Raw genomic sequence first — 14,812 nt, 5'->3', positions numbered from 1 at the left:
TGATGAATTCAATTCAAAAACGAATTCCATGACAACATGAACATAATATAACAATACATTATAACATCATACACCATGTTTTCAGAATCCATTTAGGCTAGAGCAAAATAGTCTCAAGACAAAGGTTAAATAAATTTTATCTGTAATATAAGTGGTGCTAAATCTTAAGACTGGATAAAGACGTTAATTGAGGGTCGCTAGCTTTTTGCGTCTAGAAAACGTTTCCCGAGGGGCGGCTGCCCGCTCGCTGCTTTTACTTACAGATTCGCTATTAATAGGGTATAGAAATTTGCAGTTTTTAACTATACCTCGACTATAAAATTATACTAAAGAGAAAATACTGAATTATTTAAAAAAGATTTTCTTAAAAGTGAAGTCCCATGTTTCGTAGTGGGGTAAGGCTTAGCACGCACTGCGGTTAAACGCGAGCAGCACAGGAATAGCTGAAAACGCAAAACCGCATACGAACACGCATTGCGGCTCGCGTTTTGCTTAATTTTATGTCAGTACCATCATGGATTTCTGGCGAGTAGCATGTGTTGTGGCTTTGATTTTGAAATATAAGAAGCAAAAGTCGTAAACAACGCCGCCGCCATAAGTACTGGGTACATCCGCTAACAGATCAAAGACATTTAAAAGGATACTTTTGCAAAATGTACAATGATGTGCGAGAGCATCCCGATACATTTTTTAATTACTACTGAATGTCTATTAGTACCTTTGATAAATTATTACAAGCCGTAGCAAGCAATATAAAACCGAATGCGGTTAAACGCTGTGCGTGCGCTACCATACTATTACTATAGGACACAAAAAAACGCGCGTTTGCAAACCGCGATCAAAATGTAGCAAGTTACGTTTTTAAAATCAGTCACTGAAAAACGTCACTAATGTGTGCGCTTGTGTAGAAAACTATGTGTTACATTTTTTTGCGGTTTCAGACCTACGATAAAACGCGTACGTTTAACCGCAGTCCGTGCTAAGCCTAAGGGGCAGATGCATTATACATCTGTTTCACTGAGCGATTTTCTTTAGGGACATTTTTTTTTTCGTCTTCACCGGGAATCGAACCCAGGATCCCTCGGCTTAACGCTCACGCGTCAAACACTGTCAAGCTCACTGCCAAGGAGGCGGGAAAAAAAGATTTTCTTAATATAACATATAATTTTAAACAAGATGGACACAAACTCAGCATTTATTTATTCAACGAGACCAGAGAAATAGAATATAACTTTTAATATCAGGTTTTTTCTTCTCGCGGCATTCCAATATATTCCGATTCTAATGTAGTTAAATAAAAATGAGTATATAAAAATGTTATACAAACACCTGAAAAAGTAAACTTATTAAAAGTTATCATTGCGTTATTTTTTTACCAACCTTACCGAGGATATTATGACGTCAATTTTCTATTATTTTTAAAGACACATGATACTATAACAAAAATGCGAATCAATATTTACTTCCTTGCGTACACTTACGCTGCACGCAATATATTTAAAAGGTACTAAAGTATGTGAACATAGCTTTTGACCTAGACACGAAACCTTCCCGTAGTGAATTTTTAAGTGACAGTGACAATGCTTCAACGCGAACTGGGTCACGCTTGCACGATCGAATTAACAGAATTATTGCGTTTCATGTGATTAGTGAGGAAACTACATCACATAACTCTATAAACTATAGTATATTAGACTATAATATACATGACGTCAATTTACATACGACGATGAGGGTTTGATGCCTGTACAATAACATAATATGATCATGATATACCTACCTATTTATGATAAAAGAGAATGAAATGGAATTCACTAGTCTGTGAATATTGTTGATTTTTTACCAGTACCACTTCCGTTCTCTATGCTTTGTTACATTGAGAATCGTGGTAATGCTTGACATCGTCCTTTTTTACAAAAATCCCCAAATAAACAAAAAAAAAGTTGTAATGCTTCCTCTATAACCACTAATTGAGAAGATATTATAATTCCTTTTTTTTCGGTATTTAAACGTATCCATTATTAACTATCACAAGGACCAAGGTAAAATATAACCTCATTTACCAGTTAGCCTTTAAATATTACAAAACTTTTCAAATCAACGCCAAGGGCATGAAAATTACCACAAATAGTTATTAAATTCATTTTGCAACCCACAAATACCTACTACTTTTATAAAAATACTATATCGCCTTCAGATTTCTAATTGAAAACGCGTGTTATAATCCGCAATATTATTAAGTTATAATAAGTTTAATAAATTAATCATGTCAGCAGGGTAAGTTCGACTGAAAGGGAACAAACTCGAGTGTGATACCTCTTCAGCCTGCGACGGGAAGATAAGTCACGTATTCATTACGTTAACTTTAGGCCATTGTGTGCTCCATGCTTTCCAAACCCGACTTCTTATGAGATTACCTTATAAACGCGAATATGTCTAACTGCTCTGGCATAAACGATAGGCGTATTGTTTGTTACACGACTAGCTAATACTCCTGTGTCAGGTACAGTTGAAAGCTTTTGATATTAGTTTTTCACGGCATGCGACGGTCTATTTATGGCATCGTGGCTAAAGCTCCCAAACGTTCGTATAGAAATTTTTCAATGCGGATTTTATTTGACTGCCCGTTTAATCGGAGTTATTGTTTCGTATTTTTGTATTGTAGATGTTTACAGTTCATATGATATTTATTGGTTTATGTACTGTTACAGAAAATAAAGAAGAAAGAAGAAGGAGACGGATTGAAGTGATACCTATATAAATCCTAAGTAACCTATCAATTTTTAACTCACAACAGAAGCTCATTAAGTTATTAAATAAAAAAAATATTTATTTACTTACCTTATTAATAGAATTTCAGATTTGTAATAAAACTTTTGTTATTACACGCTTTATATTAGCTTCACCTGTATGTTTGTAACCGACTTCTTTGGGCGCGATTTTGACCCACTTTAAACGGCCAGATTTCGTTCAAAATTTGTAGATTTATTGAGGACCGATGACAATACGCTAATTTGATAAAATTTTCTATTTTTTAATTCGGTTTTCTATAAAAAGCGTGTTTTTTAGTTTTTTTAAACTATTATTATTTTTGTTTTGACGTCGCAAGTAAACTCGACGATAACAAATTAATTTTATAAAATAAATATAAACACCATCAACATCATATAATTTAATAAGCACACAGTTATTATGTCTCAGAAAGCTCATTGAAGCCTTTTAATACTTTGGCTTTGGTTTAAAATAAGCTTTACGTTTAAAATGTATTTCTCTATAAGTAAAATTGCATGAGAACCTATTACTTTTTTCAGTTAAAATGTTTTCTTTTAACAGTAATGCCTAAAAGCTATTTATATTTTTATGTAAGATTACTAAATGAACCTTTAAAGATTTAATTTATAGTCTATTTTTTATTAGGTATTCAAATAAAAAAAATAAACTTTTCTCGAATCTTTTTATAACTGTTGAGAACCGATACAGTTAACCGTTGGCCTTTAAACATCCTTTTTTGTTCCATAGCAAACGAATACAGCACGAAGAATACACAAAGACCGGTAAACGAGGCCAATGACGTTTCTATCCAAGGCTGCCCCTAGCTGCCCCTACTGCCAAAAACATGCATCAACTTTCCTTCTTTACACATAGTGCATAAACATGCGTGCCCCAAGAGAGGCGAGTATGTGAAAACAACTAAATATTTTATACGGGCTTGCTAGAGAATAGAACACTGGCAGATTGATGGAATATTCACAAACCAAGTGTGTTTATATGCTATGTTTTGGCTTGGGATCGGGATATTACATTGAATTTGATTGCAGTAAGATGGCATATTTTAGTTATAATGAAGATATCACTCAATTGTGTTCGCTGAAGTTAGGGATATAAAAAACTAAAGTATCGTCAAACTCGATAATGCTTCAACAGGAACTAGGCCATATTCATCCTGCAGCCAATCAATCACGGTTCCACAAAAGATTATAATTGACTTGGCATATTCGTACTTTACAGCATGCTTCACCGTTTAACACGATTGACCTATCTTCTCTTCTGTCCATTTTTAACCTCGTCATAAATCTCTCTAAAGCTCTTATTCTTAACACATAATGTTTTATATACCGCTTGGAATGACATTACTTGTGCATACTTACTAAATATATAAAGTTACCTAAATAATACAACATACATACTGTTGCATAACCTTTTATAAATTACTATTTATCCCCAATCTTCTAATATAATACACGATTCTGATGGCATCTGGTCAAGATACTTCCAAGTTAAACAGGATCTATTTTAATACACTTTTAAGCTTGTTTCAATCGACTTGTAAAAAGCTGAAAAAAGGGGATAAGGAAATAATCTGTATGGTAAACGCCATAACGTGACACAGCGAGAGAAGCGTGCAAAAAGCTAGTGCCCAATAAATACCCTATACAGATATAAATATTGTGTAGAAACAGTAACGTAGCCCCTGGAGCTAGCATTTAACCCCGATTATCTGAGAGAGTGTGCTAAGTGGAAACCTCCACGGTACGAGCCTGAACCAATTTGTGTTGGAGCAACACTCTATTCCCATTATAAAAAGCTTTTATCAATAAAAAGTGTACGATACATATTTATAAAAATAAACTACACGTTCGAGCGAATGTCCAGTTTTCTATTAGATACGTGTGAAAAAAATATTTTTTCGTAGTGACTTTTTAGCAATTTTTAAGTGAGTGCAGCTAGAGCTTTTCTTATTTTCGTTTTTAAATAAATTTGAATATCATTCTTCAACTCTTTTATTTGAATATTTATAATCATCAATATATACTTACCTACTACTAATAATTATATGAACACAGTAAAAAATGTGCATTTTATAAACTAAAAGTTTCACTAACTGATATAGCACATAGATTTATTGGAAACATACAGAAATTCCGCTCATAAAAAGTCATCGCAGGAAGAAGATTTAACGAGATATTATGGAGGAATATTCCTCTATAATATTATCTAGTTTTGCTTTATCCCTATTTTTGCAAAAAATAACAGACATGTCATATTTCTTCCGTTTCTAAGTATCTATTGTAATACTTAGCCTACCTTTGTATAATAGCGTTAGCTACTATTAAGTATGACTACCTTGACTGTATACCTAGCATTAATAGGCATAACGTCTTCTACCCTAAAATGAAGTTCCTAATCAAATCTCAGCCAGCTTGAAATACGAAGCGAAGTCTTGAAGCCTTGCAGTAATTGGCGGGTAACATGTGTTATGATATAATTGGCAGTAAAACGTGGCGGCAGGCAATCGCTCTCTGCCGGCCTCAACAACGCATTACGGAACACATTAATTTTTCACATCCGCCCCCAGCATAATATAATTGAGATTTCCCACCTTCGCTACACCACTGAGTCCGTTTTCAACTTAATTTACGCGCCTCTGCTCGGATTTCCTGGACTGTGAATTTTCAAGCCCCCGTGCGATGTGTACCTTTAAGTACACATAGCGAAATATTTTTCGAATTAAATAGGTAACATTTTCAGGTTTTCATTTTAGCTATAATCGTGAAAACGAAATATTAGGCAATGTTTTATTTTCTTATTTGACAACATGAAGTGTTTGCTTAGTATAAAAATGATGTGGAATAAACTTTTACCCACGTTTATTTTATTTAGTAGATTAGGTTAAAATTTTCAATTCACAAAATTAATTAATATTGTAAATCTAATTAGTTAATTACAGATAGGTTTCAATGTTTAATATGTAGGTACCTACTTATACAAATTACACCTAGATTAAAAACTAAAAGTGACTTAGTTATATTATATCCATTGTTGATAATAATAATTATGAACTGTTTGAAATATAAGCTGATAATAAAGTATACTGAAGAAAACATGTAGTTGAAAAATCTATCAGTTTTACTTCATTTTTTTATTACCAACCAATATAATATAATTGTTTTTGTTACTCGTCATAGAACTAAGTTTATATTAACACATTTTATTAGAAAAGAAAAGTTGTACAAGTCCCAAAGGATAGCGAATTAACGAAGCAACTAAGACGTACAACGGCATAAGATCTCAAATTAATTGCCAATTGTGTCAGAAACTACGATCAATCCCCGGAATCCCATTCACTACGGAAATACTATATGTAACTTTATACACTACTACTTAATAAATAGTCACATATCATATCAAAAGGGTTAGGCACAAATGCACATAAATTAGAGTCTCAAACATTTCATAAAAGAAGACTAGAAATATAATATGAAAATATTGATGTGTTAATCTTAGATACAGTGTTAGACATATTAATTATTGATGAACGCAATTATAGACCTCATGCCATTAATCTTAACCCTCGTCGGTGTAATTGTTACATTAATTTTTTGGTATTAAGTTAGTTTCCTTAAATTACTATTAATTGATACTCTATTGCCAAAAACGTGAATGAGATCTTTGCTTCTACATGTTAGTTAAGGATTATAAATTCAAATCAATCAATCAATTTAAAATGGATGCAATCTAATAATTTAAACTAGTAAAATTGGACTACCACTAGCGATTTACACGTCGATGTATCCTTAGGAATTAAACAAAGAGCTTTTACTACTACTTTTAATACTATCTACTATAACATTATAGGATACAATAATTTTATATAATACAATAACCTTGATACAATAACCTTAATAATTAATATCATAGAAACGCTATGAATCCAATAAAACTAATCCACTTCAATAGATAAAACATATTTATAAGACGGAGTAATATTAAATAAACGATTAATTTTCAGAGTGGTTTTCATAATTTATCAACACAATACAGCGTTCGCTATTGAACTAATCAAGTAATGATTGATGTAAAAACGTCAATATTTTTTTCCGAAACAACATCCTCTAATTAATTTTCACAAGCGCTTAGATTAATTAGTGCATGCAATTGATATCCATAAATCAATTAACATTCAATCTAATTAGGATATTAACGGTTAAACAGAATTCGTTTATTTGTGTTAAGCTGATTTTATTTACTTTGTTATTTAACGTGTGTGGAAAGAGTTACTTTGTATGCGCTTCCTAAGCTTAAACTTCTGCATCGGTTGAACTAAGTTAATGTTTCATTTTATCTCTTTAATGTTCATTTTGAATGCAACATAATTTGCCACAAAGCGACAGATCACAGCTAGCAAGGTATTATCTAATTACGGATAGAATCGATTCATTGTATTTTTATTAATATGTTTGAATAAATTAAATTGTAGGCCTTTTTACACACAAACTCTATCAGTAATAATTTATTTATATTTTTATATTGATTGGTTGAGGTGTATCTTGAGACAATGAATATTTTTTTTTTTTTATAATTATGATAGAGCTATATCATGAAAAATATTTCTAAAATTTATCCCCGTCTTTATTTGGTACTAGCTGTGCTCCGCGGTTTTACCCGCAGTGCTCCGCTCTTGTTGGCCTTCTTCGATAAATGGGCTAGCTAACTAATAAATAATGTTTAAAATTGGACCAGTAGTTTCCGAGATTAGCGCGTTCAAGCAAACAAACAAACTCGACTTCAGCTTTATAATATTAGTAACTATAGATTTGGAGTTCATATTTTAGTTAATTGCTATAACTACCTTGAATATTAACATAATCACATCCAAGCACTCTATATATTTTTTTCTCAGTAATGGACATAGACTTTGACTTAATTATAAGAATAAATTTGACTTCTTTTAACATTAAATAAAAAAACGGAATTGCTGGAATAGAGCCTCACAGGCAGAATATATATTTCGTTATTAACAATAAAACATTCCATTAGTTGAACATGTACAAAAAGTTGTATTTGCAAACAGTTAAATTTAAAATTTCCAATACCTTCTAGATACCAATATAGTAATTTTTAAAACTAGGGTACAGTTACTATAATTACGACGTTAGCGAAATCATTTGCAAACAACATATTGTTTTATAAAACACATTACAGTCGCATTGGTAAATTTACAGTTATACCAAAATTGGCATTATTTTCCACGTTTTAGAGCTACAAATTCAGAGCTAGCATAATAATTAAGTCTCTAATAGAAATACCGGTAACATAAAGCCACGGTTTAACGGCCAGCAGCTGCGTCTACTGAGTTGTAAGTGTTCGACTTAAGGTCCTAGCTATTACAATGCAATTTGCTACAATGTTATATAGGTTTCTTAGATTTCAGTCATAGGTATATTCAGACTTAGCGCGCGATTGGAATACAAAGAAATCGTCGACAGTTGTTAAAAGAATTCTGTAGTTAAGTATGTTATACTTTTTCAAATCAAAAATTAATAAAAGTTGAGATATGTATGTAGCGTTGTAGCAATATACCTACTGCTTACTTTTACATCTCTGCTCTCCAAAGTAATGTTTTATATTGTACATTTAAACATTTTATTCAACACAAAAATTTCACATTAAATCCCCATTTCATGAAAAAGAAAGCAATTACTTAGAAAACATTAAAAAAATTCAGTTGAAACATCGTTATGAAAAATCACAAAGAAAAAGCGTATGAATCTTTCAGAAGGTAGAACTTTTTATTACGGTGTCTAAAGTTGGGTCGCTATTCATTAATGTTTCATAATTGCAGTGAAAGAACATTTTTACAACTACTTGGTACAAGACAGAGCTCCTGGCGATAGACGACGCTACAATTTCGTCGTTGAAATTATCCGCAAAATATGGCCGTAATAAAAGACAAGATATTTGAGCAAATTATCACTGTCGCGATAAGCTACCGCTTACTGCTCTAATAAATATCGCAATAGACATTTTGTTCTTGAAAATTGAATTGTATATAGCTCAGAAAACCAATACATTTTAAAGCAAAAACGTATGTCAATTTATCTTATTCGTATTTGTTACATTGCAATATCCTGACTGGTGGATGACTGAACATTTTCGAAAAAGTGTTGTTTTTTCCAATGGTTTACTGTGAATTCTCATCAATATTACCCATATTAAGAGCAATATTCGGCTAGAGAGCAGCAGAGAGCAATATATTAAGGTATATTATATCAAAAATTTACGAGGGATGTCATAAGGTTATTAACAAACCATAGACCACAAGGGGCTTAAACTTTTCTTTACCTTTTTTACTGTTGAGCGCAAGAATATCAAATCACACATATAATAATACATCATACATAATATTATTCCCTACACAATATAATCGATTAAATAATTTTGATAGCGTTCCTGTTTTGGATTGATTACGGATAGCGATTCGAAATAATTTGCAAATAAATTTAATTGTTTTCACACACGAGTTCATATTCATATTAATAGGGATTGGATTGAAATTGACTAATTGTGTTTATAGTTTATTAATATTATTTTTATGAAAAAAACAGTGAAATGAATTCCATACGTAATCAGTCGCATTGAATAGAAGTTACTTATAAAGAAGTTTAAATTTTTATATAAAAGCAGAGTTGATTCCCATATCACGTACAGAGCATAAGTCAAAATGTTTAACAGTATCAAGAAATTCTATAACAAGGAAAACTTCGATTATTCTCAAGGCTATGTAGACCCCTTTAAGTTTCACAGAACCTGTTATATGTTTCTCAAAGCCTTTCAGGTTTTGGATCAACCGATCCCGAAATGGACGTAAGTAAGAATTATTATTATTTGAAGTTCACGTCCAAAGGAAATCCTCATTTTATTTGATTGTATGAAAAATGTTTTTTGGCACTCATAAATTGCAATATAAATAATTGAAATGATTAAAGAAATAATTAAGGCTAATTTTTTTTTTTATATTATAGGACATTATTACACAAATCGACCTAGTCCCACAGTAAGCTCAATTAAGGCTTGTGTTGTGGGTACTAGGCGACGATAAATATAATATCTAATAAATACATATATAGATAATAACACCCAGACCCAAGAACAAATAATTGAGTTCATCACACAAATATTTGCCCTGACCGGGGATCGAACCCGGGACCGTCGGCTCAGTAGGCAGTTACTTTACCACTGCGCCAACCGCGTCGTCAAAAGGTTCAAAGTTTGGTTAAAAAAGTGCCAAATCCAATCCTACTAAACATGTTAAAGTTTGTTATGATGGGTGTATAATGTATGTATGCTCGTTACTCTTTCACTAATATCTTTATTACAGATACGTTTTAAAAACATTCATACTTTTCTGTGGTGCTAGTGCTCTTTTGATGCTTACTATTTCTCTATACCACGGGATTGAAAGCAGAGATATAGCTCATATAACTGAAGCAGGAACGTATGAATTGATCATGCTGTATAAGCTTCTAATCATGTCGTGCACGAAATCAAATTTGGTGGACTATCACAATTTGTTTAGAATCATTAGAGAAGATTTTCAGTATGTGTGCGAGAAAGGTCACAAGTACAGGTACCTACATACAAAATAAATGAAAATAAAGTTTCATTATTAATTAAGAAAATATTATATTATAATTTATCTTTTTCAAAACAAAGAAATTCCGTTTTACTGTTGTTTTACTGACAGTATAAATCGAGCTTGATACACCATTATTTCTAAATAACTGATATTACTATAATAATTATTTTAAGTAATGAAATGCTTAATGAGAACCCAAATTTAACGAACATTCTAATTTACCGTTCACAATTTCCAGGGCAAAGTTTTTTGAAAACCAGCTCATTATTTGGAAGGTCTGCCTTTTCAGTATCTTGTTCATGGGGTCTGTGGGGTTCGGAATGATGATATTCTCTATTACTGCACTATTGTGGTATTTATCTTTTCACAATCCAGAACTAAGTGGGAAGCGCCCTTTACCCTTCCCGTTCTGGGCATTTGAAACGGATTTCGGGAAGTCACCATTGTATGAGATATGCTTGATTTATTCAAATATGTGCGTTGTTGCTTATATTTCGAATTACTTGTGTGAGTATAAAAGTATAAAGTATCAATACAAAGGTTTTTTTTAATAATATGATATATTATTTTCTTTAAACTGAAATTCGGCTGAACAAATTTTAATTATTTGTCGCGGAAAACTACTATTATAATAGCTACAAGTCAATAACTGCGTTAAAAACAACCGACTTCAAACTTGCACTTGCTAAATTTACAAATACAGACAAAAATGCTCATAAAATAAAAACTATTGGACCTATCCGAATAAATTTTTTATGGGACCAATTCGACACCATCCCGCATCGAACAAAAAAAGAATCACGTAAATCGGTTCAGAAACCTCGGAGTAATCGGTGTACACTCTACATACATAAAAAAAAAAGAAAAAAAACATACCGGCCGAATTGATAACCTCCTCCTTTTTTTTGAAGTCGGTTAAAAATTGTTTAATCTAATTTCCGTGAAAAGCTTATTGTTCTCTATTCATAACAGTTAGTGTTTTAGATATACTTATTACGATGTGTTAATTATTTAAAAAATATTATTTGTTATGTAATTGAACAAACTGTTCACAGTTATGATGCAGATCCAAATATTATGGATAGGCGAGATTGCTACCAAAGCGGACCTAGTTATTTGGAGCATCGAAGATCTAATGAAAGGAATCCGTCCAGCGGTCAACAAACGGGAACGAGATTATTTTTCAAATTTAATCAAATACAGAATGTCGGAAATTTTACGGATGCATCATTCAATGATTGAGTATGTTATAAATAAACTATTTAAACTTCTCACAGACTAAAATCGACTTCGCACGCTGGACGATTTAATCTATCTTGTTATTTAAATTTGTCTATTTAAGTTTCGTCCAGTAACTTTCGCATTGTTTAATATGGTATGACAAGGACCAGATTATATTTCCCTTCTGGATTTATTGCACACGTATTATTTTGTCTCCCTTCGTTTCAATTGAGTCAGGGATATGATTCTCTAAAAGTACCTTCCTGTTTCTCCCCCTCTTTGTATTTGTGTGCTTTCTCTTTCTCTGCTTATAGTAAAATAGAATAAACAATAAATAACTTGTTTTCAGTCTTATGATGTACTACGCTCGGGTTTACACAAAATTGTTAATGTTCGAACAAAAAGTTTGTGCACCCGTGGTTTGCCTGAGCGCCTACTGCACTACAGAGGTTACAGCCTAGTTACTTCAAACTGCTTTTAATTCACTTGTCGGGAAAGCTCTTCGTCTTAACCTTTCTGTGTTGGATTTAAGAACTATAAAGCTTACAGGAGCTTATTACGAAATCTTTTGCTTTGAGATTTTTAACTTGCTAAATTTTTAATAAAAATATGTTTTGGGAAAATAACATTTTGTTCAATTTCTTTTCTGTTTCAGAAACTTCAAGATGGTGAATTTAATGCAATATCTTTGCTGTTATGTATTGCAACGATAATATCCGTGTTTATACCGAGTTACTTGTGCAATTTCCTGTCTCTGAAGGTAGATTTAAATTACATTTTTTGAAATAGCATGCAGAGACGGTACGTAAAAAAGGATATTGACAACAAGAAGGATATTATAGTGTTTTGCAAACAATATGGATCAAGAAATACATTACGTGCCACATTCCGTTTTGCAAACAGTAATAAAAGTTGTTCTGTCACATTGTAATGCTATGATCCTTTACATACTCCTAAAGACAGTTCGTTCAAAACATCTTTTAATTTCCAACTTACATTTATTTATTAGATTTACATAATATCTGTTGTACGAATGATATTTGAATTAGAATCGTATCGACATTAGTTATATCGATAAGTACATACTATGGAATAACATATTCTGTTATAATATTAAACACCTACAGTGAAGTAGCATGTAAGAATGAATATAGGTACCTCGGTACTCTTTGGAGAAATATCTTCTATTCTTTGGAAAATATAAAAGATTCTTTCTAGAATGAGATTGTTTTATTAATACATAGATTTCTTTTAAATATTTAAAATAATTAATGTGTATTATCCAGGTAAGTTCGATTGGCTTTGCGTGTTGGAATATTCCGTTCTGGCAAGCGTCCCCAGTGATACGCCCCTACTTAGTACTCATTATGCAACGGTCTTTGCGACCCCTGCCCATTAAAGCGCCCGGCTTTGAAGAGGTATCTATTGAAACATTTTCAAACGTAAGTCAGTTTTTATTTTATTTTTAGTGGTGGCAACTTTTTTATAAATAGAAAAAAATGTATAACGAATTTTATATCTATGTGTGTTGGCTAAGCTTCTCTTTCTTTATAATCTTAAAATAAAAAAGAATACGAGGTTTTTAAAATTTGTAGGAGCAAGCCTTAGCCTTTAGTTAGTTAAGAACTAAGATCTACCTACCAAAAAATGCAGATGCTCAATTAAGTAGTAGATTTTCAATATTTGTTTACTACAATTCAACATGGTATTTTATAACCAGGCTTATTATAAACATGTTATATAATTCACATTAACTCAAACAATAACGATAATAAGGATGTTAACAACATAATAATGTATATAAAATATAGACAAAGGCAATTATAGTAGCTTTGTGAGTTTGCCAGATTCCGATTAATTGACATAGTGCGGTTAACGGCAATCAGTGAAGCTAATCTAAATTACTTACCGCTATTAGTATTCAATTTTAGTTACAAGTCATGTTCTTGAACAAGATTAAGAACACATTTTGTTAGTAGCTAAATTAAAATTTCAGTATAAAATAAATTCAAATCAGTCCCTTGATGGTCTCTAGCTGGTATCAAGTGATGGGTTATTGTCTAATTTGGGTCAGCTTTACATGTTTCACTGATTGATTTTTATTACATAAATAAATAAATAAAATAAAATACCTAAAGTTATTCTCACATCTGTTTCAATTATAGATTTTCCGTGTACGTATGTTAGTTGTAAGCTTTTATAAAAAACTAATAATTTTTCATAGAAAAATTAATACCGGCGTCATAAACGTTCAAAACCTCACATGAGTGAAGCAAAATGGTGTTGTGAACAAAAGTGTAAAATTATTTTGTAAAATTATAGCAATTTTTAGTCGGTTAAAGATTTAAAAAATACTACTTATTTGTTTTGTGTTAAGTTTTAAAATAGTAATAATAGATACTGTCATTTTATAACTTTGTTGTAATTTTTTTACAGAAAATGGCTTCAGCGTATTCCTTCTACAACATGCTCAGACAAGCAAACATTTAAGTTCAATATTTATTACAATACAATATTAGGTACACCTAAAAGAATAGTAGAAAATTGTTGGTAGGTACAAGAATAATAAAGGCACTTTTTAATTATTACATAGTGTATTTTCATTGAATAGTCATCACTCATCAGTTATTAATAAACTTCTTGGATTAAATTAATTACCAAACAAAAATATTATAGAACGAAAGCCTAGGCGTTGCCGCAGTATGGCGAAAGATGCGAATTCGAATCCCTCATTTTTCTAATATTCTTAAAAAAAAATTCTCAAAATATATTCTGAAGGCAAATTTTATTTCTAATTGTGAACGTAAAGAATAAAAACGGTTCTTGATTAAAATAGACACAGAGATAGGCTACGGAATCACTGAAATGAAATCTATGAAATGATCAGCTGAAATAGAAAAAAGTCTATTTTTATCTAGATAACATGCGAGAAGAGCCAGAATCAATTTGGATTTTTATAATACTATTTAAAGAAAAATGTATGAAGATGTATATTGTATAGGTAATGTATTTTATGATCGTTATGCTTCTATATTTTATGTAAAACACCATATCGTTTATAAACATATTATGCTTAAACTTAATAAATTAAACTTATTACATATCAACATTACAATTCCATATTTTGAATTGTACCTACAATTAAAGTAACATTTGTGTTTCATGTCACAATAA

At 31.4% G+C, this 14,812-nt stretch overlaps 1 protein-coding gene across 1 annotated transcript; it reads left to right on the top strand.

The window, feature by feature from the left end:
• The first annotated feature begins 10,290 nt into the window (after positions 1–10,290).
• On the top strand, positions 10,291–14,209 carry LOC123693213. The gene is made up of 7 exons (XM_045638212.1): positions 10,291–10,408; positions 10,707–10,924; positions 11,473–11,659; positions 11,988–12,087; positions 12,294–12,398; positions 12,925–13,080; positions 14,075–14,209. Exons 1-7 carry the CDS (start codon positions 10,311–10,313, stop codon positions 14,126–14,128), a joined length of 918 nt encoding a protein of 305 aa, XP_045494168.1. The 5' UTR covers positions 10,291–10,310; the 3' UTR covers positions 14,129–14,209.
• Positions 14,210–14,812: the final 603 nt, after the last annotated feature.

Source organism: Colias croceus, chromosome 7 (assembly GCF_905220415.1).
Source record: "Colias croceus chromosome 7, ilColCroc2.1".
Lineage (NCBI taxonomy): Eukaryota > Metazoa > Arthropoda > Insecta > Lepidoptera > Pieridae > Colias > Colias croceus.
The sequence above is the reverse complement of the archived record's forward strand: the minus strand, read 5'-3'. Positions and strand labels throughout refer to the sequence as shown.